At 40.3% G+C, this 23,562-nt stretch overlaps 2 protein-coding genes across 2 annotated transcripts; one reads left to right on the top strand and one right to left on the bottom strand.

The window, feature by feature from the left end:
* Window positions 1–371: 371 nt before the first annotated feature.
* Window positions 372–16,954, top strand: ada2b (adenosine deaminase 2b; the record flags this gene model as incomplete). The annotated part of the gene is made up of 9 exons (XM_083906638.1): window positions 372–600; window positions 919–1,138; window positions 8,688–8,898; window positions 8,992–9,119; window positions 9,419–9,509; window positions 9,591–9,699; window positions 9,907–10,064; window positions 10,139–10,341; window positions 16,817–16,954. The coding sequence occupies 9 exons, from the start codon at window positions 372–374 to the stop codon at window positions 16,902–16,904; spliced, it is 1,437 nt and encodes a 478-aa protein (XP_083762764.1). The 3' UTR covers window positions 16,905–16,954.
* Window positions 16,955–17,077: 123 nt separating this feature from the next.
* On the bottom strand, window positions 17,078–21,012 carry rad51ap1 (RAD51 associated protein 1; the record flags this gene model as incomplete). Its single annotated transcript, XM_083906762.1, has 9 exons — window positions 17,078–17,297; window positions 17,606–17,743; window positions 17,824–18,003; window positions 18,078–18,203; window positions 18,303–18,392; window positions 18,473–18,579; window positions 19,535–19,676; window positions 20,839–20,891; window positions 20,996–21,012. 9 exons carry the CDS (start codon window positions 21,010–21,012, stop codon window positions 17,170–17,172), a joined length of 981 nt encoding a protein of 326 aa, XP_083762888.1. The 3' UTR covers window positions 17,078–17,169.
* Between the last annotated feature and the right edge of the window lie 2,550 nt (window positions 21,013–23,562).

Below are 23,562 nucleotides of genomic sequence, written 5' to 3'. Positions count from 1 at the left end.
TCCTTCTTCCTTGTGAGTGCTTATTTAATGATTTAAAGTACTTTTATTTGTCTGCGTTTCTTTATTATTTTAAGTGTCCTTTTTAGAATTATTCGTCCTTTTCCTTCAGCCAAGACGATGAATGGAGTCAGTGCTGTAATGTTTGTTGGTATCACGTCACTTACCCCCGAAACAAGTTTGTCAAGTTTGTTTGCCACTTCATTCCCATGTCATTTGTTCACCTCTCACCTCGTATGACTACAGCTGGCTGTAGTGTGTGTGTGTGTGTGTGTGTTGTCATGAGAACGCCTCTCCGGTGGAATTTGAAGGACGCGGAGATGTTGGTCACTTTGTTGTCCCTGCTGTGGCTCGTCGCGAGCGTGACCGACGGGATGCCCGACTCCAAGCAGAGGGAGCAGCTCATGCTTCAGGAGGCGTCCAGGCAGACCGGGGGTCGCGTGACCCTGACAGCGGCCGAGCAGAAGCTGGACGCTTACCTCCACCGCTTAAAGGAGCAGGAGATGTCTGCGGCCCGCTTCCCTCCTTCGATACACTTCTTCAAAGCAAAGGAGCTCATTGAGAGGAGTGCAGTGTTCAAACTGCTGCAGAAGATGCCGAAAGGTGAGGGGACGCAAGGTCACATATTTAAAAAATATGTGTTTATTTTCCGTCGTCTTATGTCCTGGTGAGCCAAATGTTACTCCACGGATGCTCCATAACCAGCTCAAGTCAACAATGGCACCATCAAAATCCCCCCCCCCCCGCATTGATAATCGTACACACCACGTACAGCGGCTGACGTTCCAGCCTTCAAACTGCAACACAGAGCACCCAAAGTGTTCACTAACTCAATTGTTTTTTTGCACAATTGTACATCATTGTTGAGAACTTTCCATGACCTTCAGTCTGCTGCTGCTGCTGCTGCTGTGTCACCTCCAGGCGCGGCGCTCCACGTCCACAGCTCGACTCTGGTGAGCGCCGAGTGGCTGGTGAAGAACGTCACCTACAGGCCTCACTGCCACGTGTGCTTCACGTGGGACGACTCGGTCCGCTTCCTGTTCTCCGATAGCCTGCCTTTACCGCGATGGAACTGTTTCCGCTGGCAGCTGCTCAAGACCCTGAGGGCCCAAACGAAAGACCTGACCCGCTTTGATAACAGGTTAACGGAGATGACACTTTTTGAAAATATTTAATTGGTTTATACGTTATCTCAACATTATAAAGCGCAGAGAAGCCCAGCAGTTCACACATTGAGCAAGCACGATAGGTATCTGATGAGACAACATACTATACTATGACATTTTTGACTATTTTTGACCATTTTTGGAAGACATACTATACTATGACGTTTTGACCATTTTTGGACGACATACTATACTATGACGTTTCTGACCAATTTTGACAATTTTTGGACGGCATACTATACTATGACGTTTTTGACTATTTTTGGACGACATACTATACTATGACGTTATTGACCATTTTTGGACGACATACTATACCAGGGGTCTGCAACCTGTGGCTCTAGAGCCACATGTGGCTCTTTGACCACTCTGCAGTGGCTCCTTGTAGCTTTAGAGAACAAGGCGACAAATAAAAGTGTGTGCATCACATCCAACGTCGACGTAAAATGCAATATTAAGCACACATTTTGATGTCCTTTCCATCTTAATTTATTTCAAAGTGGGTTCATTTTAATTTCAATCCTTTGTCACAAAGAATGAAACAATGGAAGAACCAGGTCTACATCAATATGGGCTTTATTTTTGCTCCACTTTATAAGAGGTTGGGTATAAACTGTTTAAACATTTTGTAGTTCTTAACGTTCATAAATGAAAAAAAACGATTGTTTTTTATGTATTATATCTGCATAAAAACGTTTATTCGTGTTATTATCTTATTATTTTGTGGTCAAAAACGTCATAGTATAGTATGTCGTCCAAAAATGGTCAAAAACGTCATAGTATAGTATGTCGTCCAAAAATGGTCAAAAACATCATAGTATAGTATGTCGTCCAAAAACTGTAAAGAACATCATAGTATAGTATGTCGTCCAAAAATGGTCAAAAACGTCATAGTATAGTATGTCGTCCAAAAATGGTCAAAAACGTCATAGTATAGTATGTCGTCCAAAAATGGTCAAAAACATCATAGTATAGTATGTCGTCCAAAAACTGTAAAGAACATCATAGTATAGTATGTCGTCCAAAAATGGTCAAAAACGTCATAGTATAGTATGTCGTCCAAAAATGGTCAAAAAAACGTCATAGTATAGTATGTCGTCCAAAAATGGTCAAAAACGTCATAGTATAGTATGTCGTCCAAAAATGGTCAAAAACGTCATAGTATAGTATGTCGTCCAAAAATTGTAAAGAACATCATAGTATAGTATGTCGTCCAAAAATGGTCAAAAACGTCATAGTATAGTGTGTCGTCCAAAAATGGTCAAAATTGGTCAGAAATGTCATAGTATAGTATGTCGTCCAAAAATGGTCAAAAACGTCATAGTACAGTATGTCGTCCAAAAATTGTAAAGAACATCATAGTATAGTATGTGGTCCAAAAATGGTCAAAAACGTCATAGTATAGTATGTCGTCCAAAAATGGTCAAAAACATCATGGTATAGTATGTGGTCCAAAAACTGTAAAGAACATCATAGTATAGTATGTCGTCCAAAAATGGTCAAAAACGTCATAGTATAGTATGTCGTCCAAAAATTGTAAAGAACATCATAGTATAGTATGTGGTCCAAAAATGGTCAAAAACGTCATAGTATAGTATGTGGTCCAAAAATGGTCAAAAACGTCATAGTATAGTATGTCGTCCAAAAATGGTCAAAAACATCATAGTATAGTATGTCGTCCAAAAACTGTAAAGAACATCATAGTATAGTATGTCGTCCAAAAATGGTCAAAAACGTCATAGTATAGTATGTCGTCCAAAAATGGTCAAAAACGTCATAGTATAGTATGTCGTCCAAAAATTGTAAAGAACATCATAGTATAGTATGTCGTCCAAAAATGGTCAAAAACGTCATAGTATAGTGTGTCGTCCAAAAATGGTCAAAATTGGTCAGAAATGTCATAGTATAGTATGTCGTCCAAAAATGGTCAAAAACGTCATAGTACAGTATGTCGTCCAAAAATTGTAAAGAACATCATAGTATAGTATGTGGTCCAAAAATGGTCAAAAACGTCATAGTATAGTATGTCGTCCAAAAATGGTCAAAAACATCATGGTATAGTATGTGGTCCAAAAACTGTAAAGAACATCATAGTATAGTATGTCGTCCAAAAATGGTCAAAAACGTCATAGTATAGTATGTCGTCCAAAAATTGTAAAGAACATCATAGTATAGTATGTGGTCCAAAAATGGTCAAAAACGTCATAGTATAGTATGTGGTCCAAAAATGGTCAAAAACGTCATAGTATAGTATGTCGTCCAAAAATGGTCAAAAACATCATAGTATAGTATGTCGTCCAAAAACTGTAAAGAACATCATAGTATAGTATGTCGTCCAAAAATGGTCAAAAACGTCATAGTATAGTATGTCGTCCAAAAATGGTCAAAAACGTCATAGTATAGTATGTCGTCCAAAAATGGTCAAAAACGTCATAGTATAGTATGTCGTCCAAAAATTGTAAAGAACATCATAGTATAGTATGTCGTCCAAAAATGGTCAAAAACGTCATAGTATAGTATGTGGTCCAAAAATGGTCAAAAACGTCATAGTATAGTGTGTCGTCCAAAAATGGTCAAAATTGGTCAGAAATGTCATAGTATAGTATGTGGTCCAAAAATGGTCAAAAACGTCATAGTATAGTATGTCGTCCAAAAATGGTCAAAAACATCATAGTATAGTATGTGGTCCAAAAACTGTAAAGAACATCATAGTATAGTATGTGGTCCAAAAATGGTCAAAAACGTCATAGTATAGTATGTCGTCCAAAAATTGTAAAGAACATCATAGTATAGTATGTGGTCCAAAAATGGTCAAAAACGTCATAGTATAGTATGTGGTCCAAAAATGGTCAAAAACGTCATAGTATAGTATGTCGTCCAAAAATGGTCAAAAACATCATAGTATAGTATGTCGTCCAAAAACTGTAAAGAACATCATAGTATAGTATGTCGTCCAAAAATGGTCAAAAACGTCATAGTATAGTATGTCGTCCAAAAATGGTCAAAAACGTCATAGTATAGTATGTCGTCCAAAAATGGTCAAAAACGTCATAGTATAGTATGTCGTCCAAAAATGGTCAAAAACGTCATAGTATAGTATGTCGTCCAAAAATTGTAAAGAACATCATAGTATAGTATGTCGTCCAAAAATGGTCAAAAACGTCATAGTATAGTATGTGGTCCAAAAATAGTCAAAAACGTCATAGTATAGTGTGTCGTCCAAAAATGGTCAAAATTGGTCAGAAATGTCATAGTATAGTATGTGGTCCAAAAATGGTCAAAAACGTCATAGTATAGTATGTCGTCCAAAAATGGTCAAAAACATCATAGTATAGTATGTCGTCCAAAAATTGTAAAGAACATCATAGTATAGTATGTGGTCCAAAAATGGTCAAAAACGTCATAGTATAGTATGTGGTCCAAAAATGGTCAAAAACGTCATAGTATAGTATGTCGTCCAAAAATGGTCAAAAAAAACCATAGTATAGTATGTCGTCCAAAAACTGTAAAGAACATCATAGTATAGTATGTCGTCCAAAAATGGTCAAAAACGTCATAGTATAGTATGTCGTCCAAAAATGGTCAAAAACGTCATAGTATAGTATGTCGTCCAAAAATGGTCAAAAACGTCATAGTATAGTATGTCGTCCAAAAATGGTCAAAAACGTCATAGTATAGTATGTCGTCCAAAAATTGTAAAAAACATCATAGTATAGTATGTCGTCCAAAAATGGTCAAAAACGTCATAGTATAGTATGTGGTCCAAAAATGGTCAAAAACGTCATAGTATAGTGTGTCGTCCAAAAATGGTCAAAATTGGTCAGAAATGTCATAGTATAGTATGTCGTCCAAAAATGGTCAAAAACGTCATAGTACAGTATGTCGTCCAAAAATTGTAAAGAACATCATAGTATAGTATGTGGTCCAAAAATGGTCAAAAACGTCATAGTATAGTATGTCGTCCAAAAATGGTCAAAAACATCATAGTATAGTATGTCGTCCAAAAATGGTCAAAAACGTCATAGTATAGTATGTCGTCCAAAAACTGTAAAGAACATCATAGTATAGTATGTCGTCCAAAAATGGTCAAAAACGTCATAGTATAGTATGTCGTCCAAAAATTGTAAAGAACATCATAGTATAGTATGTGGTCCAAAAATGGTCAAAAACGTCATAGTATAGTATGTGGTCCAAAAATGGTCAAAAACGTCATAGTATAGTATGTCGTCCAAAAATGGTCAAAAACATCATAGTATAGTATGTCGTCCAAAAACTGTAAAGAACATCATAGTATATAGTATGTCGTCCAAAAATGGTCAAAAACGTCATAGTATAGTATGTCGCCCAAAAATGGTCAAAAACGTCATAGTATAGTATGTCGTCCAAAAATGGTCAAAAACGTCATAGTATAGTATGTCGCCCAAAAATGGTCAAAAATGTCATAGTATAGTATGTCGTCCAAAAATGGTCAAAAACGTCATAGTATAGTATGTCGTCCAAAAATTGTAAAGAACATCATAGTACAGTATGTCGTCCAAAAATGGTCAAAAACGTCATAGTATAGTATGTCGTCCAAAAATTGTAAAGAACATCATAGTATAGTATGTCGTCCAAAAATGGTCAAAAACGTCATAGTACAGTATGTCGTCCAAAAATGGTCAAAAACGTCATAGTATAGTATGTGGCCAAAAAATGGTCAAAAACGTCATAGTATAGTATGTCGTCCAAAAATGGTCAAAAACGTCATAGTATAGTATGTCGTCCAAAAATTGTAAAGAACATCATAGTATAGTATGTCGTCCAAAAATGGTCAAAAACGTCATAGTATAGTATGTCGTCCAAAAATGGTCAAAAACGTCATAGTATAGTATGTCGTCCAAAAATTGTAAAGAACATCATAGTATAGTATGTCGTCCAAAAATGGTCAAAAACGTCATAGTATAGTATGTCGTCCAAAAATGGTCAAAAACGTCATAGTATAGTATGTCGTCCAAAAATGGTCAAAAACGTCATAGTATAGTATGTGGCCAAAAAATGGTCAAAAACGTCATAGTATAGTATGTCGTCCAAAAATGGTCAAAAACGTCATAGTATAGTATGTTGTCCAAAAATTGTAAAGAACATCATAGTATAGTATGTCGTCCAAAAATGGTCAAAAACGTCATAGTATAGTATGTCGTCCAAAAATGGTCAAAAAAAACCATAGTATAGTATGTCGTCCAAAAACTGTAAAGAACATCATAGTATAGTATGTCGTCCAAAAATGGTCAAAAACGTCATAGTATAGTATGTCGTCCAAAAATGGTCAAAAACGTCATAGTATAGTATGTCGTCCAAAAATGGTCAAAAACGTCATAGTATAGTATGTCGTCCAAAAATGGTCAAAAACGTCATAGTATAGTATGTCGTCCAAAAATTGTAAAAAACATCATAGTATAGTATGTCGTCCAAAAATGGTCAAAAACGTCATAGTATAGTATGTGGTCCAAAAATGGTCAAAAACGTCATAGTATAGTGTGTCGTCCAAAAATGGTCAAAATTGGTCAGAAATGTCATAGTATAGTATGTCGTCCAAAAATGGTCAAAAACGTCATAGTACAGTATGTCGTCCAAAAATTGTAAAGAACATCATAGTATAGTATGTGGTCCAAAAATGGTCAAAAACGTCATAGTATAGTATGTCGTCCAAAAATGGTCAAAAACATCATAGTATAGTATGTCGTCCAAAAATGGTCAAAAACGTCATAGTATAGTATGTCGTCCAAAAACTGTAAAGAACATCATAGTATAGTATGTCGTCCAAAAATGGTCAAAAACGTCATAGTATAGTATGTCGTCCAAAAATTGTAAAGAACATCATAGTATAGTATGTGGTCCAAAAATGGTCAAAAACGTCATAGTATAGTATGTGGTCCAAAAATGGTCAAAAACGTCATAGTATAGTATGTCGTCCAAAAATGGTCAAAAACATCATAGTATAGTATGTCGTCCAAAAACTGTAAAGAACATCATAGTATATAGTATGTCGTCCAAAAATGGTCAAAAACGTCATAGTATAGTATGTCGCCCAAAAATGGTCAAAAACGTCATAGTATAGTATGTCGTCCAAAAATGGTCAAAAACGTCATAGTATAGTATGTCGCCCAAAAATGGTCAAAAATGTCATAGTATAGTATGTCGTCCAAAAATGGTCAAAAACGTCATAGTATAGTATGTCGTCCAAAAATTGTAAAGAACATCATAGTACAGTATGTCGTCCAAAAATGGTCAAAAACGTCATAGTATAGTATGTCGTCCAAAAATTGTAAAGAACATCATAGTATAGTATGTCGTCCAAAAATGGTCAAAAACGTCATAGTACAGTATGTCGTCCAAAAATGGTCAAAAACGTCATAGTATAGTATGTGGCCAAAAAATGGTCAAAAACGTCATAGTATAGTATGTCGTCCAAAAATGGTCAAAAACGTCATAGTATAGTATGTCGTCCAAAAATTGTAAAGAACATCATAGTATAGTATGTCGTCCAAAAATGGTCAAAAACGTCATAGTATAGTATGTCGTCCAAAAATGGTCAAAAACGTCATAGTATAGTATGTCGTCCAAAAATTGTAAAGAACATCATAGTATAGTATGTCGTCCAAAAATGGTCAAAAACGTCATAGTATAGTATGTCGTCCAAAAATGGTCAAAAACGTCATAGTATAGTATGTCGTCCAAAAATGGTCAAAAACGTCATAGTATAGTATGTGGCCAAAAAATGGTCAAAAACGTCATAGTATAGTATGTCGTCCAAAAATGGTCAAAAACGTCATAGTATAGTATGTTGTCCAAAAATTGTAAAGAACATCATAGTATAGTATGTCGTCCAAAAATGGTCAAAAACGTCATAGTATAGTATGTCGTCCAAAAATGGTCAAAAACGTCATAGTATAGTATGTCGTCCAAAAATTGTAAAGAACATCATAGTATAGTATGTCGTCCAAAAATGGTCAAAAACGTCATAGTATAGTATGTCGTCCAAAAATTGTAAAGAACATCATAGTATAGTATGTCGTCCAAAAATTGTAAAGAACATCATAGTATAGTATGTCGTCCAAAAATGGTCAAAAACGTCATAGTATAGTATGTGGTCCAAAAATTGTCAAAAACGTCATAGTATAGTATGTCGTCCAAAAATGGTCAAAAACGTCATAGTATAGTATGTCGTCCAAAAATGGTCAAAAACGTCATTTTTGACCATTTTTGGGTGACATACTATACTATGATGTTTTTGATTATTTTTGACCATTTTTGAACGACATACTATACTATGATGTTTTTGACCATTTTTGGACGACATATAAAACTATGACGTTTTGACCATTAATGGACTACAGGAAGAAATCAAATATGTGCAGGCAGCTGCCTAGACAGGTTGGGGTGAAAGGAAAAATTGGTTCATAGAGCGACCAGGAGCAAAATTGTACACTTCTGAATGTAATGTGAGAACTTGAGTTAACACAGTTTTTGTTGTTTATTTTCCAGTTTAATGCAGCACCTCACTCTTTTCACCGACGATCCAGACAAAGCGTATCCAGACCAAGACGCCGTGTGGGAGAAGTTTGAGAACGCCTTCATTGCAGCCGCAGGGCTGATCACTTATGCTCCTGTGATGAGGGATTACTACTACAAAGGCCTGGAGGAGCTTCACCAAGACAACGTCATGTACCTGGAGCTGCGGAGTGGAATGTCTAAGGTGTCTGTTTACACGCTGTTTACAGACCCCCTAACAGCACCACCCTCAGTAGAGCGGCAGCAGATCTCACATATCTGTATTTTTGGGTTGCAGGCGTACGAGCTCGACAGAACCGTCCACGATAAGATCTGGACTCTGAAGATGTTTGAAGACGTTTTGGGGAAGTTTAAAGCCGATCATCCAGACTTTCTTGGGGCCCGCGTCATCATTTCTGTCCACAGGTCGGTTTTAAACTGTTTTTATGGTTAAAATAAGCAAAAAAACAAAGTCCAGATGGACATTTTGAGACTAATCTCTCAATGGCCCAGTTTTAGATGAAATCTTACTTAAAAAATATTTTCCCAATTGAATTAGCTTTTTCATGGAATAGCTTATTAAATTAGAGTCAGTCACTGAACGGGCAGTTGAGGACATCACTGTCTTTTGACTGAACTGTTCTTTCATCTTAAATGGAAGGAATGCTCCAGCTTTATATATATATAAATACTTATTTAAACACTTTACATCCTTGTTCCTTCAGAGCGCTGAGTGTATCTGAGGTAAAAGCCGCCATTGAAGAGGCGATTCAGTTGCAGAGGGACTTTCCAGACGTGGTCGCAGGATTCGACTTGGTAAGAAGTGACCCTGTCCTCTGCAGACTCTTTAACACTGAGGGTTGTAATTTCTCTTAAATCAAAGTTGTGTTCTGTCAGGTTGGCAGGGAGGACGCTGGGAGGACACTGTGGAACTTCAGAGAGGCTCTGTCGCTGCCCGCTGACATGGGAGTCACACTACCGTACTTCTTTCACGCAGGAGAGACGGGTGACGGGTTCTATAATTAAAGCTGTAGTGCAGGGACAGGGGTGTCAAACCCCTGTGTTTGAAGTCCCAACAGACAAATCCTGTGTCTCAGCAAACTAAAGATCACTGATATTTGTGCTGCAGTGGATAATTAAGTCCTTAATTTAAAAAGCACTTTATTGACTTCTGCCGTGTGTGTGTGTGTGTGTGTGTGTGTGTGTGCTGTAGATGATGAAGGCACCGATGTAGATCAGAACCTTCTCGACGCCCTTTTGTTCAACACCACACGTATCGGTCACGGCTTTGCTCTGGCACATCACCCACTTGCCAAAGAGCTGTCGAGGAAAAACAACGTGGCTGTGGAGCTGTGCCCCATCTCAAACCAGGTCAGACAACTTTATTTTCTTATTTTTGCACAGTGGAATTAAAAATGTCAACTTAAGTGACCTGTGTCCTCCAGGTGCTGAAGCTGGTGTCGGACCTGAGGAACCATCCTGCTGCTGTGCTGATGTCTGAGGGTCACCCCATGGTCATCAGCTCTGATGACCCGTCTCTGTTTGGGACCACAGGCCTGTCCTACGACTTCTATCAAGCCTTTGTGGGCATCGGAGGACTGAAAGCAAACCTGGCCACTTTGAAAGAACTGGCCCTCAATTCTATAAGGTAGGAATCCATACCTGATCCATCTGATTTATACCACATTTTACTGCATCATGAGCTTCTGGCAACATTTTGGTATCATTTTGTCACGTGTATGTCACACATACTACCACATACTGAACTATACTTTTTGACTTTTATGATACAACATACAGACTATGACTTTTTTGACAATTTGTGGACGACATACTATGACGTTTTTGACCATTTTTGGACGACATACTATGACGTTTTTGACCATTTTTGGACGACATACTATGCTATGACGTTTTTGACCAATTTTGACCATTTTGACCATTTTTGGACGACATACTATATTATGACGTTTTTGATCAATTTTAATCAATGTTTTTCAAACCTGGAATTGATGTTCAACATGTGTAATACAATAAAACAATTAAAGAACCAACAATTAATTGCCATTTAGGAATGGTTTAATAATGCAGTAGTGCATCCCTACTTGTTTTATATATATATTATTATTATATATAGAAAATGTCATTACCGCCTCCTGTCATGTCTGTGGGGGCTTGAGCACAGCCAACTGTAGCGTCTCATGTTTTCCATGCATTGTTTTCCCAACATTTGGAGGATCCGAGGATTCACAATGAGTCCTAGTAGCAGGATTTTAAACTCGATCCTTTGACACACAGTGCAATGATTTAAGGACAGGTCCATTTTCTTACTGTTGGTCAGGACTCTGGCAGCTCCTTTGATTCGTGCAATGTTTTTGAGATGATGTCTTTATGAGGTCTGAGTCCTCAAAAAAAGAAAGCAGAAAATGTTCAACATGTGTAATAAAATAAAACAATTAAAGAACCAATAACAATTTATTGATTATTAAATTAATTTAGTAATGATTTAATAATGCAGTAATCCTTGCATCCCTACGTTTTGGGGGGCTTGAGCACAGCCCCGATCTCCCACCACCACACCACCAAGTTATTTCTTGGGACTGCGAGGTGGAATCGAACCAACCACCAGCAGACTGGCACTACCTTACAGGTGGGAATGAACATCCCGGAGCTCTTGGTGCTTTTCAGTATTCACTTTGGATGTGGAGCCTTAAATGTTGGAGTATAAGTGGATTGAACCCACAAGCTCAAGATACTGAAGGCTGCTCCTTAACCAGTTGAGCTAACTGCACACTTGGTCATTTTGCAGATTAGGACGAATAGCTCATGGGACTAAGAGAATGACTCAGGTTCCTAAGATTCGTGTGAGTATGGGTTCAAATCTTGCATGGACTGATTTTTAAATACAATATTCAACCAGATAGAGTAAATAGGAGTTCGAAAAATGAAAGAAAGAGTCTGGCGTTAGCTCAACTGGTTAAGGAGCAGTCCTCAGGATCCTGAGGTTATGGGTTCAACCCTTGGTTCCTGTGAGTATGGGTTTGAATTTTAAATACAATATTCAACCACAAACAGTAAATAGGAGTTCGAAAGATATAAGATTGAGTGTGGAGTTAGCTCAACTGGTTAAGAGGCAGTCATCAGGATCCTGAGGTTATGGGTTCAACCCTTGGTTCCTGTGAGTATGGGTTTGAATTTTAAATACAATATTCAACCACAAACAGTAAATAGGAGTTCGAAAGATATAAGATTGAGTGTGGAGTTAGCTCAACTGGTTAAGGAGCAGTCATCAGGATCCTGAGGTTATGGGTTCAATCCTCTTATACGCCAACATTTAAGGTTCCACATCCAAAGTGAACACTGAAAAGCACCAAGATCTCCCGAATCTCTCAGGGATGTGTGGCGTAGTGGATGAGTTCACAACTGTAAGGTTGACTAGTCTGGTGGAGGCTGGTTCGAATCCACCTCGCGGTCCCAAGAGATTACTCGGTGGTGCGGAGCGGCAATAAAGTGGAGGGTAGGAGTAGGGAGAGTAGGAGAGGAGGAGAGTAGGAGAGGAGGAGAGTAGGAGAGGGAGGAGAGTAGGACAGGAAGAGGGAGGAGAGTAGGAGAGGAGGAGAGGAAGAGGGAGGATAGGAAAGTAGGAGAGGATAGGAGAGGAAGAGGGAGGAGAGTAGGAGAGGAAGAGGGAGGATAGGAGAGGGAGGAGAGCAGGAGTAGGAGAGGGGAGAGGGAGGAGTGTAGGAGAGGAGAGGAGAGGAGGAGAGGAAGAGGGAGGAGAGGAGAGTAGGAGAGGGAGGAGAGTAGGAGTAGGAGAGGGAGGAGAGTAGGAGAGGGAGAGGGAGGAGAGTAGGAGAGGGAGAGGGAGGAGAGTAGGACAGGAAGAGGGAGGAGAGGAGAGGAAGGAGAGGAGAGCAGTGTAGGAGAGGGAGGAGAGTAGGAGAGGGAGGAGAGTAGGAGAGGAGAGAAGGAGAGGAGGAGAGTAGGAGAGGAAGAGGGAGGATAGGATAGGAGAGTAGGAGAGGAGAGGAAAGAGAGTAGGAGAGGGAGAGGGAGGAGAGTAGGACAGGAAGAGGGAGGAGAGGAAGGAGAGGAGAGCAGTGTAGGAGAGGGAGAGGGAGGAGAGTAGGAGAGGAGGAGAGTAGGAGAGGGAGAGGAAGAGGGAGAAGAGGGAGGATAGGAGAGGAGGACAGGAAGAGGAAGAGGGAGAAGAGGGAGGATAGGAGAGGAGGACAGGAAGAGGGAGGAGAGGAAGGAGAGAAGGAGAGGAGGAGAGGAGGAGAGTAGGAGAGGAAGAGGGAGGATAGGAGAGTAGGAGAGGAGAGGAAAGAGAGTAGGACAGGAAGAGGGAGGAGAGCAGAGGAAGGAGAGTAGGACAGGAAGAGGGAGGAGAGCAGAGGAAGGAGAGTAGGAGAGTAGGAGAGGGAGGAGAGCAGTGTAGGAGAGGGAGAGGGAGAAGAGGGAGGATAGGAGAGGAGGACAGGAAGAGGGAGGAGAGGAAGGAGAGTAGGAGAGTAGGAGAGGGAGGAGAGTAGGACAGATAGGATAGGATAGGAGAGGAGAGAGTAGGAGAGGGAGGACAGGACTAGAGTAAAACAGAAGGATGTTTTCTCTCCTACTCTTCTCCAGGAGAGGAGTAAGTCATCCTTCTGTTTTCTTCTCTCCTCCTATCCTATCCTATCCTATCCCTTCCCCTATCCTATCCTACCCCCCTATCCTATCCTATCCTCCCCCTATCCTATCCTATCCTATCTCTTCCTCTCCCCCTATCCTATCCTATCCTCCCTCTTCCTCTCCCCCTATCCTATCCTATCCTCCCTCTTCCTCTCCCCCTATCCTATCCTATCCTCCCTCTTCCTCTTCCTCTCCCCCTATCCTATCCTCCCTCTTCCTCTCCCCCTATCCTATCCTCCCTCTTCCTCTCCCCCTATCCTATCCTATCCTCCCTCTTCCTCTCCTCCTATCCTATCCTATCCTCCCTCTTCCTCTCCTCCTATCCTATCCTCCCTCTTCCTCTCCTCCTATCCTATCCTATCCTCCCTCTTCCTCTCCTCCTATCCTATCCTATCCTCCCTCTTCCTCTCCTCCTATCCTATCCTCCCTCTCCTCCTATCCTCCCTCTTCCTCTCCTACTCTCCTCCCTCTTCCTCTCCTCCTATCCTATCCTCCCTCTTCCTCTCCTACTCTCCTCCTACTCTCCTCCTATCCTCCCTCTTCCTCTTCCTCTCCTCTCCCTCTCCTACTCTCCTCTCACTGTCCTACTCTCCTTCCTCTTCCTCTCCTCCCTCTCCTCTCCTCTCCTCTCCTACTCTCCTCCTCCTGTCCTCCCTCTCCTCCCTCTCCTACCTCTCCTCTCCTCTCCTGTCCCCCCTCTTCCTCTCCTACTCTCCTCCCTCTTCCTGTCCTACTCTCCTCCCTCTTCCTGTCCTACTCTCCCTCTCCTACTCTCCTCCTATCCTCCCTCTTCCTCTCCTACTGTCCTCCCTCTTCCTCTCCTACTCTCCTCCTATCCTCCCTCTTCCTCTCCTACCTCTTCCTCTCCTACTCTCCTCCTACCCTCCCTCTTCCTCTCCTCCTACCCTCCCTCTTCCTCTCCTCCTACCCTCCCTCTTCCTCTCCTCCTACCCTCCCTCTTCCTCTCCTCCTACCCTCCCTCTTCCTCTCCTCCTATCCTATCCTCCCTCTTCCTCTCCTACTCTCCTCCTATCCTCCCTCTTCCTCTCCTACTCTCCTCCTATCCTCCCTCTTCCTCTCCTCTCCCTCTCCTACTCTCCTCTCACTGTCCTACTCTCCTTCCTCTTCCTCTCCTCCCTCTCCTCTCCTACTCTCCTCCTCCCTCTCCTACTCTCCTCTCCTCCCTCTCCTCTCCTCTCCTGTCCTCCCTCTCCTACTCTCTCCTCCCTCTTCCTCTCCTACTCTTCCTACTCCTACTCCTACCCTCCACTTTATTGCCGCTCCGCACCACCGAGTAATCTCTTGGGACCGCGAGGTGGATTCGAACCAGCCTCCACCAGACTAGTCAACCTTACAGTTGTGAACTCATCCACTACGCCACACATCCCTGAGAGATTCGGGAGATCTTGGTGCTTTTCAGTGTTCACTTTGGATGTGGAACCTTAAATGTTGGCGTATAAGAGGATTGAACCCATAACCTCAGGATCCTGATGACTGCCTCTTAACCAGTTGAGCTAACTCCACACTCAATCTTATATCTTTCGAACTCCTATTTACTGTTTGTGGTTGAATATTGTATTTAAAATTCAAACCCATACTCACAGGAACCAAGGGTTGAACCCATAACCTCAGGATCCAGAGGACTGCTTCTTAACCAGTTGAGCTAACTCCAGACTCTTTCTTTCGTTTTTCCAACTCCTATTTACTCTATCTGGTTGAATATTGTATTTAAAAATCAGTCCATGCAAGATTTGAACCCATACTCACACGAATCTTAGGAACTTGAGTCATTCTCTTAGTCCCATGAGCTATTTGTCCTTGTGCGCTTATCTGCAAAATTTGGGAGCCTTTCAATAATCGAACCCATGACCTCAACGTATTGAACTACTTAATAACGTCAGTTCAGCACACGCAGCCGAACAGTTACAAAATGAAAGCAAGAGTGTGCAGTTAGCTCAACTGGTTAAGGAGCAGCCTTCAGGATCTTGAGCTTGTGGGTTCAATCCACTTATACTCCAACATTTAAGGCTCCACATACAAAGTGAATACTGAAAAGCACCAAGAACTCCTAAATCACACAGGGACGTGTGGCGTAGTGGTTTCATTCGCACCTGTAAGGTTGTGCCAGTCTGCTGGTGGTTGGTTTGATTCCACCTCGCAGTCCCAAGAAATAACTCGATGGTTGTGCTCGGGGCTGTGCTCAAGCCCCCCCAAAACAAGTAGGGATGCAAGGATTACTGCATTATTAAATCATTACTAAATTAATTGGCAATTAATTTAATAATCAACAAATTGTTGTTGGTTCTTTAATTGTTCTATTTTATTACACATGTTGAACATTTTCTGCTTTCTTTGTTCCTTATAACAAAGAAATAATTAAAACAGAATCATTTTTGGCTTGTGGATAAAAAAAAAGAGAAGATATTTGAGAATCATCAATTCCAGGTTTGACAAACATTGATGAACATTTCCTGGAGTCTTTGTCTTTCTGTAACAAACAGAAAACAACATTTGTATGTGAAGACAATACATACTATACTATACCATTTTTGGACGACATACTAGGACATTTTTGACCATTTTTGTCATAGTATAGTATGTCGTCCAAAAACATCATACTCTAATATGTCGTCCAGAAATGGTCAAAAACGTCATAGGATAATCGTATGTGGTCCAAAAAAAGTAAAAGTAGTAGTAGTAGTAAAAGTAGTAAAATTAGTAGTAGTAGTAGTAAAAGTAGTAGTAGTAGTAGTAAAAGTAGTAATAGTAGTAATAGTAGTCGTGGTTCTTTAATTGTTTTATATTCTGCTTTCTTTGTTCCTTATAACAAAGAAATAATTGCAGAATAATGTTTGGCTTGTGGATAAAAAGAGAAGACATTTGACAATCATCAATTCCAGGTTCCAGTTACCACATGTTTGTCCTCCCAGTTGTCTCCTCCTGCCATGGATGTATTACATGAACTGGACAGAGCTCCGCTCCCTCTGCCTTGAAGACTGTTTTTACATGGTGGCCACTGCAACAGAAAAACCCCATAAAAGCCCAAAAAGCAATTTTCCCATTGACCGCAATAGTAAAAGAGACGCCTGTAAAAGTGACCACAGGACACCTCGAGACATGGACACAGGCTTTTATAGATCTTTAAATGGTAGTGACACTACTGCGGATGCTCTATGGGCCCCATAACCCGGAAATAAACACAAAAAACTTTTTTGGCATATGCGCTGGGTGAGCGCACACAGAATGTGACGTCGCGCATGATGTTTTTGACCATTTTTGGACGACATACTATGATGTTTTTGACCAATTTTGGACGACATACTATACTATGACATTAGTCCAAAAACGTCGTCGTATATTTTTCTCGAAAAAAAAAAAATAATTATATAGATTTTTTGGGGGGGAAAGTTGGATCCAATCCCCTAAAACCGTTCTTCTTCTTGTTGCAGGTACAGCTCACTACCAGCACACCTGAAGGACACAGGCTTCACCACATGGCAGAAAAAATGGGACGCCTTTATCGCGGAAAATTCATGATCAATGTACATCGGGATTCTCCCACCTCCCCTTTTAAATTTTATTTTTCATCCACATAATACATACATAAATGCACTATCAGTGTCCCCTAACTGACATAACGATGCACCACAGTGTATCACGCACACAGCTTAAGCTAAAAAATATACTTATGTCTTTATGTACAAACCAAGAACATATTTACAAGCAACTTTATAAAAGCAGCGCTAAAGATAAAAACTCGGCCTCGACCGACACAAGCGCACACAGACCGTGACGTCGCGCATTAGTGACTCGTGACGCTGGGGTGGAGCGGTTTGACTCGGACGCGGCGGGACAGTCCAAGTCTCAGACCCTGCCCGGGAGACTTCACGGCTGGATTCAGGGACGAGGTCGGACTTCTGCCAATTTGACCTATCAAGTGGAGGGGGGAAAAAAAGGAAGTAAATTTAGCGACACATACTGTAACTTCCGCTCAGGTGTCAGAATTTGTGACATGTGTCAGGTGAGACTGTTGGAGCTACAGGGAACTACAGTGGCCCTTGTTTGACTGGCTCTCTCCTATCTTCACCAGTCAGGGGGACACACACAGGTGCCACTCTGTGTCGAGGCTCCGCAAATTATGGATCATCTTTGACTCAATTAAAGGCCTCTATTTCTCAAAGTGTGTGTGTGTGTGTTTTTTCCCCCGTTAATGAAAGAAAAATACACCGTCACTGCACCTGGAGGGTTCCACTTGGGTATCCTGCCCCCTGCTGGACTGAGAGATACTGCAGGTTTGGGTGTAGACAGAGTGGACGACTGCGCCGGTCTCCTGGGTGCAGTTTTGGCTGCTGGAGGACTTCTCACTGGTGTGGAAGCTGCACAGAACAAAGTGATAATTATCCTCCTGAACAGTGTTTAGAAACAACAAAAGCGACACAGAATCACAAGAACTGACCTGCGATTGTAGATTTAGTCTTTGCTGCCTTGGGTGGCTGCTTTTCATTTTGAGAGGACTTGGTCTTCTCCTTCTTAGTGACGACATTCTCCTTCTTTTTCGTTGTGCTGACTTTCTTGAAAGCGAATTCCTCGTCTTCGCTCTCCGCTGCTTCGCTGAAATCGTCGTCACTTTCTGAATCTACATTTAAGTTATTGTTATTTTAACAAAATAATGAATACATGTTTTTAAGAGGATGAAGAGGAGATTATAACCTGGTGTGAGTTTGGGTCGATAATCCTCGTCCTCATCCTTCAGCGCTTGTTTCTGCTCCACAGCAGAAGCTTTTCTCTGTCTGGATGAAGCGGGTGACCCCGTTTCTGACGAGATTTCGTCCAAGCCTTGAAGAAAACACACGTTTTCTATGATTATTTCAAGTGTTCAAAGCATCAGAGACGACGTATAAAAAGTGCAGTGAATAAAAAGGACGGAAAACTCACCTAAAACGGCAGCGTCCACACTGCAGTTCGACAGGTGCCGCGAAGCAGGATCTGTGTTTTCATCCACTGAAATTAGAACCTTCATGACTCCTAAAGAAGCGTAAGAAATAAATAAATACAAACTGAAAACGTAAGAAAAAGGTTGTTGCGGTTTAACACACACAACATACCTTTACTGGCTGGTGGTTGGTCCTTTATGTTGTCTGTATAATTGAGCGAAGAAAGAGTGATCGCTGCTTCCAGATCTCGTTCAAACAACTTCTCATCCAGTGGTTTTCTGTGGGAGGAAAAATGGATCTACATTTGAGTGACGTGTGGACCATATACTACAATAAAATACATGTCAGGAAAAATTGCCTTTACATAAGGCCAACATTTTTTATCCTGTATAAATATTCAGACGAAAAAACAAGTTTAAGGGCTTCAAAATGTCATATAGTTTAAGACCGAGATTTAGGGTGAATTCCAATTCCTTGCTTAACCCTCAGTCTCAAAAATGCAATCCCTCGAATGCAAGTGCTGTCCCGATTCTCAGAAAAATTAAATTGAGGGGCTGTATCGCCCTCAATATTGAGATTTTCCGAGACCACCCTTGGGCTACCCAGAATGCATTGCGTGTTTTGACAGAACAAAGATGCTGCAGAAAGCAGCGAAACCATTGTATTATCTTTAGGCACATATTATGGATTACTGACGTCATTGTTGCGTAACATTTATTTTTATTTTACGATCTTTTGTCAATAGCCGGCCGGTGCGGGACAAGCGATGGTTTGCTATAGTTTACTTTCAGCTGAATATGTCCGTGGTTGTGGTATTTGTATGAGTATCATCTTATAACTGACTGACAACCTAATAACTTGACTGACAAACAGATCGTAATAAATAATCGTGACGTAAATGTGTTCTTCTTTTTTGGAGTTTTGGACGCAGCTTTCGCGTTATTCTGCCCCCTACAGTCTGAAGACGTATCTGCATTTAAGGGGTGTCCCATTTCTAATTGACAAAATAACCCTCAACACTTGGTTATGAGGGCCAGTTAAGATTAAGGGTTTAGCTTGAGGGTTAAGATAGGAATTGGCCCCTAGTCCCAGTAAAGTGAAGTTACAGAATGCACAAACATGAAATCAACATATGCTGGTCCTCTATTTGATATTGAAGAAATGATATCATGATATACACCGTTATTGAACTGTTGCCAAGTAATAAAGCATTCAGCCTCATATGTGACTCACCTGCTTTTCTGGCACAGCGTTGACTGGGCGGTGGTTTCTTGGCTGGACAAGCTGATCAACGGTTTCTTGGGCTCCCGTTGTTTCAGGCGATCCTCCCTGACCTTCTTGCTGGGCGGGGCCTTCACAAAATCATCATCGTCATCTGTCAAAAAAAAAACAGAGAGAGAGCTTGAGGACTTCTTTTAATTAACTGTCCATCAGCATGGAACAATTTACAGAAGCAGCTAAAGCTTTAAAAAGTCTTCACTTTGAGTTTGAATAAAAACAAAAATCTCCATACATTCCGAACAAGGCGGAGTAGGTTGTGTTCAGGACATATATGACTACTAACATACTGCAAATCGGACATTATTACTGTACAGTTTTAGAGACATTTCAAATTAAAAGGTCCCATATTCATACGTTTTAATAGAAAAATTGTAGTGTTTGAGATGGAACAAAAACAAACATTTCCACAAGTTCTGCCCAGGAATGACTAGGTTGTGTTCAGGACATCTATGACTACTAGCATACTACAAATCAGACATTTTTACTGTACAGTTGTAGAGAAATTTCAAATTAAATGTCCCATATTCATACGTTTTAATAGAAAATTGTAGTGTTTGAGATGGAACAAAAACAAACATTTCCACAAGTTTTGCCCAGGACTGACTAGGTTGTGTTCAGGACATCTATGACTACTAGCATACTACAAATCAGACATTTTTACTGTACAGCTTTAGAGAAATTTCAAATTAAATGTCCCATGTTCACACTTTTTAATGAAAAAAAAGTATCAACTTTGAGATGGAATAAAAACAAAAATGTCCTTACATTAGTAGACATAGATGTGTTCAGGACATCTATGTCTACTAACATACTGCAAATCAGACATTTTTACTGTACAGTTCTAGAGAAATTTCAAGATAAATGTCCTATATGCACACTTTTTAATTGAAAAAGTCAAGATGTAATAAAAACAAACATTTCCATACGTTCTGGACAAGACCGATTCGGTTGTGTTCAGGACATCTATGACTACTAGCATTCTGCAAATCAGACAGTTTATATAAATGTCAAATTAAAAGTCCCATCTTCAAAGTTTTGAAATGTGAAAATTCTCAACGTTGAGTTGCTGAGGATTTTCATTGTTTTTTTCAATGGATTTCTATTATTCAAATCTGTGCTTTTCAACGTACACGGCGCTCTGTGTTTTATTTTGGAAACCGGATATCTGTATTAGTAGTTCCAGACAGTCAGTTGGCGATTATTATAATATTATGTGTTTAAAAAGTATCGTCTTTCACAAAAACGTCTTCACTCACCACAGTCGTCAAAGTCTTTGGATGATTCACGGTAATCCACAGCCTTCGTCTTCCTGTTTATCGACAACAAAACACCGTGTTAGCATCGAACGTCCATCAACAACGGTTCATAAACATGGAGCCACGAACTGCGGATGACACATTAAAGTCCACATACCTCGATGGTCGGTCCATAGCTTCTAACAATACGTAAGGTGTTTTCTTTAATCCAGTAAATGAAAACATTAGCGTTACGCAAGCAGCGACATCAGTCCAACGACAACTAACAGCAGCTGTGTTTGTTAGCTAGGGACGCTAATGTAGCTTCAGCCGCCGCTAGCTTTGAAAGGCAAACATTCGTCCGTGTCCGTCAGCGCGTGAAATAAACACAGAATGTAGCGAAATAACGCGCTAAATGTCGATAATCAGCGTGGTTTTAGTTACACGACAGTCAGCGGAGGAGACTTGTGTGATTTCAACCAGCCCGCCTGAACCTTACAGGAAGTGACGAACACCGGAAGCTATCTTTTTCTCATTTACGACACTACGGCAGACAATTCGGTACAAACAATATGAAATCGCGTACAAAATCGTATAAATAAATAAATAATTTAAATAAAAAAATTTTTTTTTGAAAATACTAGGCACATTTTGATTACATTACTTTTAGCAACTTTATACAGAGTTGGATCTCATTATAAAAGTGGTCTTTATACATTTGGATGAAAGATTTGGCTAAACTAAGCAAAACATTGAACATTATGTCCAATCTCTATTATTACAACAACAACAACATCATTATCATTTACAGTAGTAACAACCCTGTATTTTATATTTAACCATTTCATAAAGTGTTCCCAGAACAAAATGACAAAAAATAAAATACTGTATAATAAAATACATTAAATTACCTTGAAGGCAGATATTATTAATTGTCTTGAAGTGAATTTCTTCTGTTTTTGGTGGAACAAAAGAGGAGCTATTATTAGGATGGTCCTCACACACAAGGGCTTTTTTTCTGGACTTCTTAAGAGTTAGGGTTAGAATTAAATGTAGGTCAAGTGTTAAGATGCTTTAAACGGCAAATCATGGGATTTATTACAGCCAGCAATCCAGCAGATGGCAGCAGGATTCCGAAGCTTATGCCATCCCAGAAGCTATCATTTTTCTATCAAAACATGCAAATATGGGACTTTTAATTTGAAATTTCTGTACAGTAAAAATGTCTGATTTGCAGTGTGCAAATCAGATGTCCATGTCCAAAGTCAATAAAAAGTAAACAGCACTTATAAGATGATGTGTTTGCACCGTTGGATGTTTCAAAAGGCAAATCATGGGATATTATTTCAGCCTGCAGTCCAGCAGATGGCAGCAGGAGTCCGAAGCTGCAGGGCCGTTGATCACAGAGGTACAAGAGAATGACCTGCTGATTGACATGAACCTGACATGTCCTCAGCCACCCAGACGCCCACACTCAGGGCGGAGGCAATCACAGCTCCCTCTGAACTGCAGCAAAAGGGAAATCGCTCAATTTCTTTCTTTTTTTTTTACTGCACTTCTAAGAGAGCAGCAGCCGCACCAAGGGTTGTCATTTTCTAGTTTGTGAGTGGGAGGCTGTCGGCAGCGGTTTGTCATGCAGTGGACCTGGATGAGGCGTTCAGGGATGGCGATGGTCCGTGTCTCTGTGCCCAGACAAGGAAGGAAGACATGCAACTGTGGGGCCAAAGGGCCCTGCCTGTGGTCACGCATTCCTCAACTCCTCCACTGCTGCCTACAGCCGTGACCAAAATATCAGATCCAGTCATGCAAACAGTGCGGTCACAACATCACGCTTCCATTCACACATATAGATGTTTATGTTGTGTTCCAGACGATATTTACAAGAGCTGCGGTGACAACAGGTGATTTGTTTTTATCATTATTTCGACCGCCCAATTAAACGTAAAGCTGCCTTCTCTGTGTTTAAGTTCATCACGTGAAGACAAGTTTCATATATCTGGCATCTTTCTGCACAAACTTTTTTATTTTTAACATCAGGAAATGATTTAACTCCTATGCTGTATGTTCCCAAACAAAGTCACGTGACCGCTGGTGGAGAACAGACTGGAGTACATCTGTGCTACAGACGCGGAAATAAAAGTAAGAATACCTCCGAAATTATGACTCTGGAAAAAAGTTATGGAGTCAAAATTGCACTGCGCAAAACACATTTAAGTATATAAAGTTAAATATAACGTTCTCTCCAACTCCATCCTCTGCGCTCATTTTATTTATCTATTTCTGAACAGAACCATGTGTACAAAACACAGGCAACAAATTCCATTTTCACACACGCAGAACCACAGGTTCTGAGGGAAATGATAGGAGTTAGTGATAAAGTGATTCAAAATCACGACAGTGCATTGTAAACATTTATCAATATAGGGTTTCTGTCCTGAAAGAGAACACATATTTTAACAATTTGACCTCATTATGAGATAAAAATGCAGGCTTTAAATGATTTTTACAGGTGGTGACAGTGGAACTGCCTTTTAGTTAACTTACATTTCTCAAATTATAATTCAATATTGTGTTAATGAATGTTCTGTCTCCAACATGAATAACACAGGGATGTTTGGCCCATTTCCTGTTCAACTATGACAGCTTCATGATAACAAATAATACACAAAAAAATCACTTAGCTAAACTTCATTTTTACAGAATAACACTTATGATCCATCTCTCTAATTTGTATCTGTACTGCAA

The sequence above is a fragment of the Microchirus variegatus genome, assembly GCF_963457635.1.
Source record: "Microchirus variegatus genome assembly, chromosome: 20".
Classification (NCBI taxonomy): Eukaryota; Metazoa; Chordata; class Actinopteri; order Pleuronectiformes; family Soleidae; genus Microchirus; species Microchirus variegatus.
The sequence above is the reverse complement of the archived record's forward strand: the minus strand, read 5'-3'. Positions and strand labels throughout refer to the sequence as shown.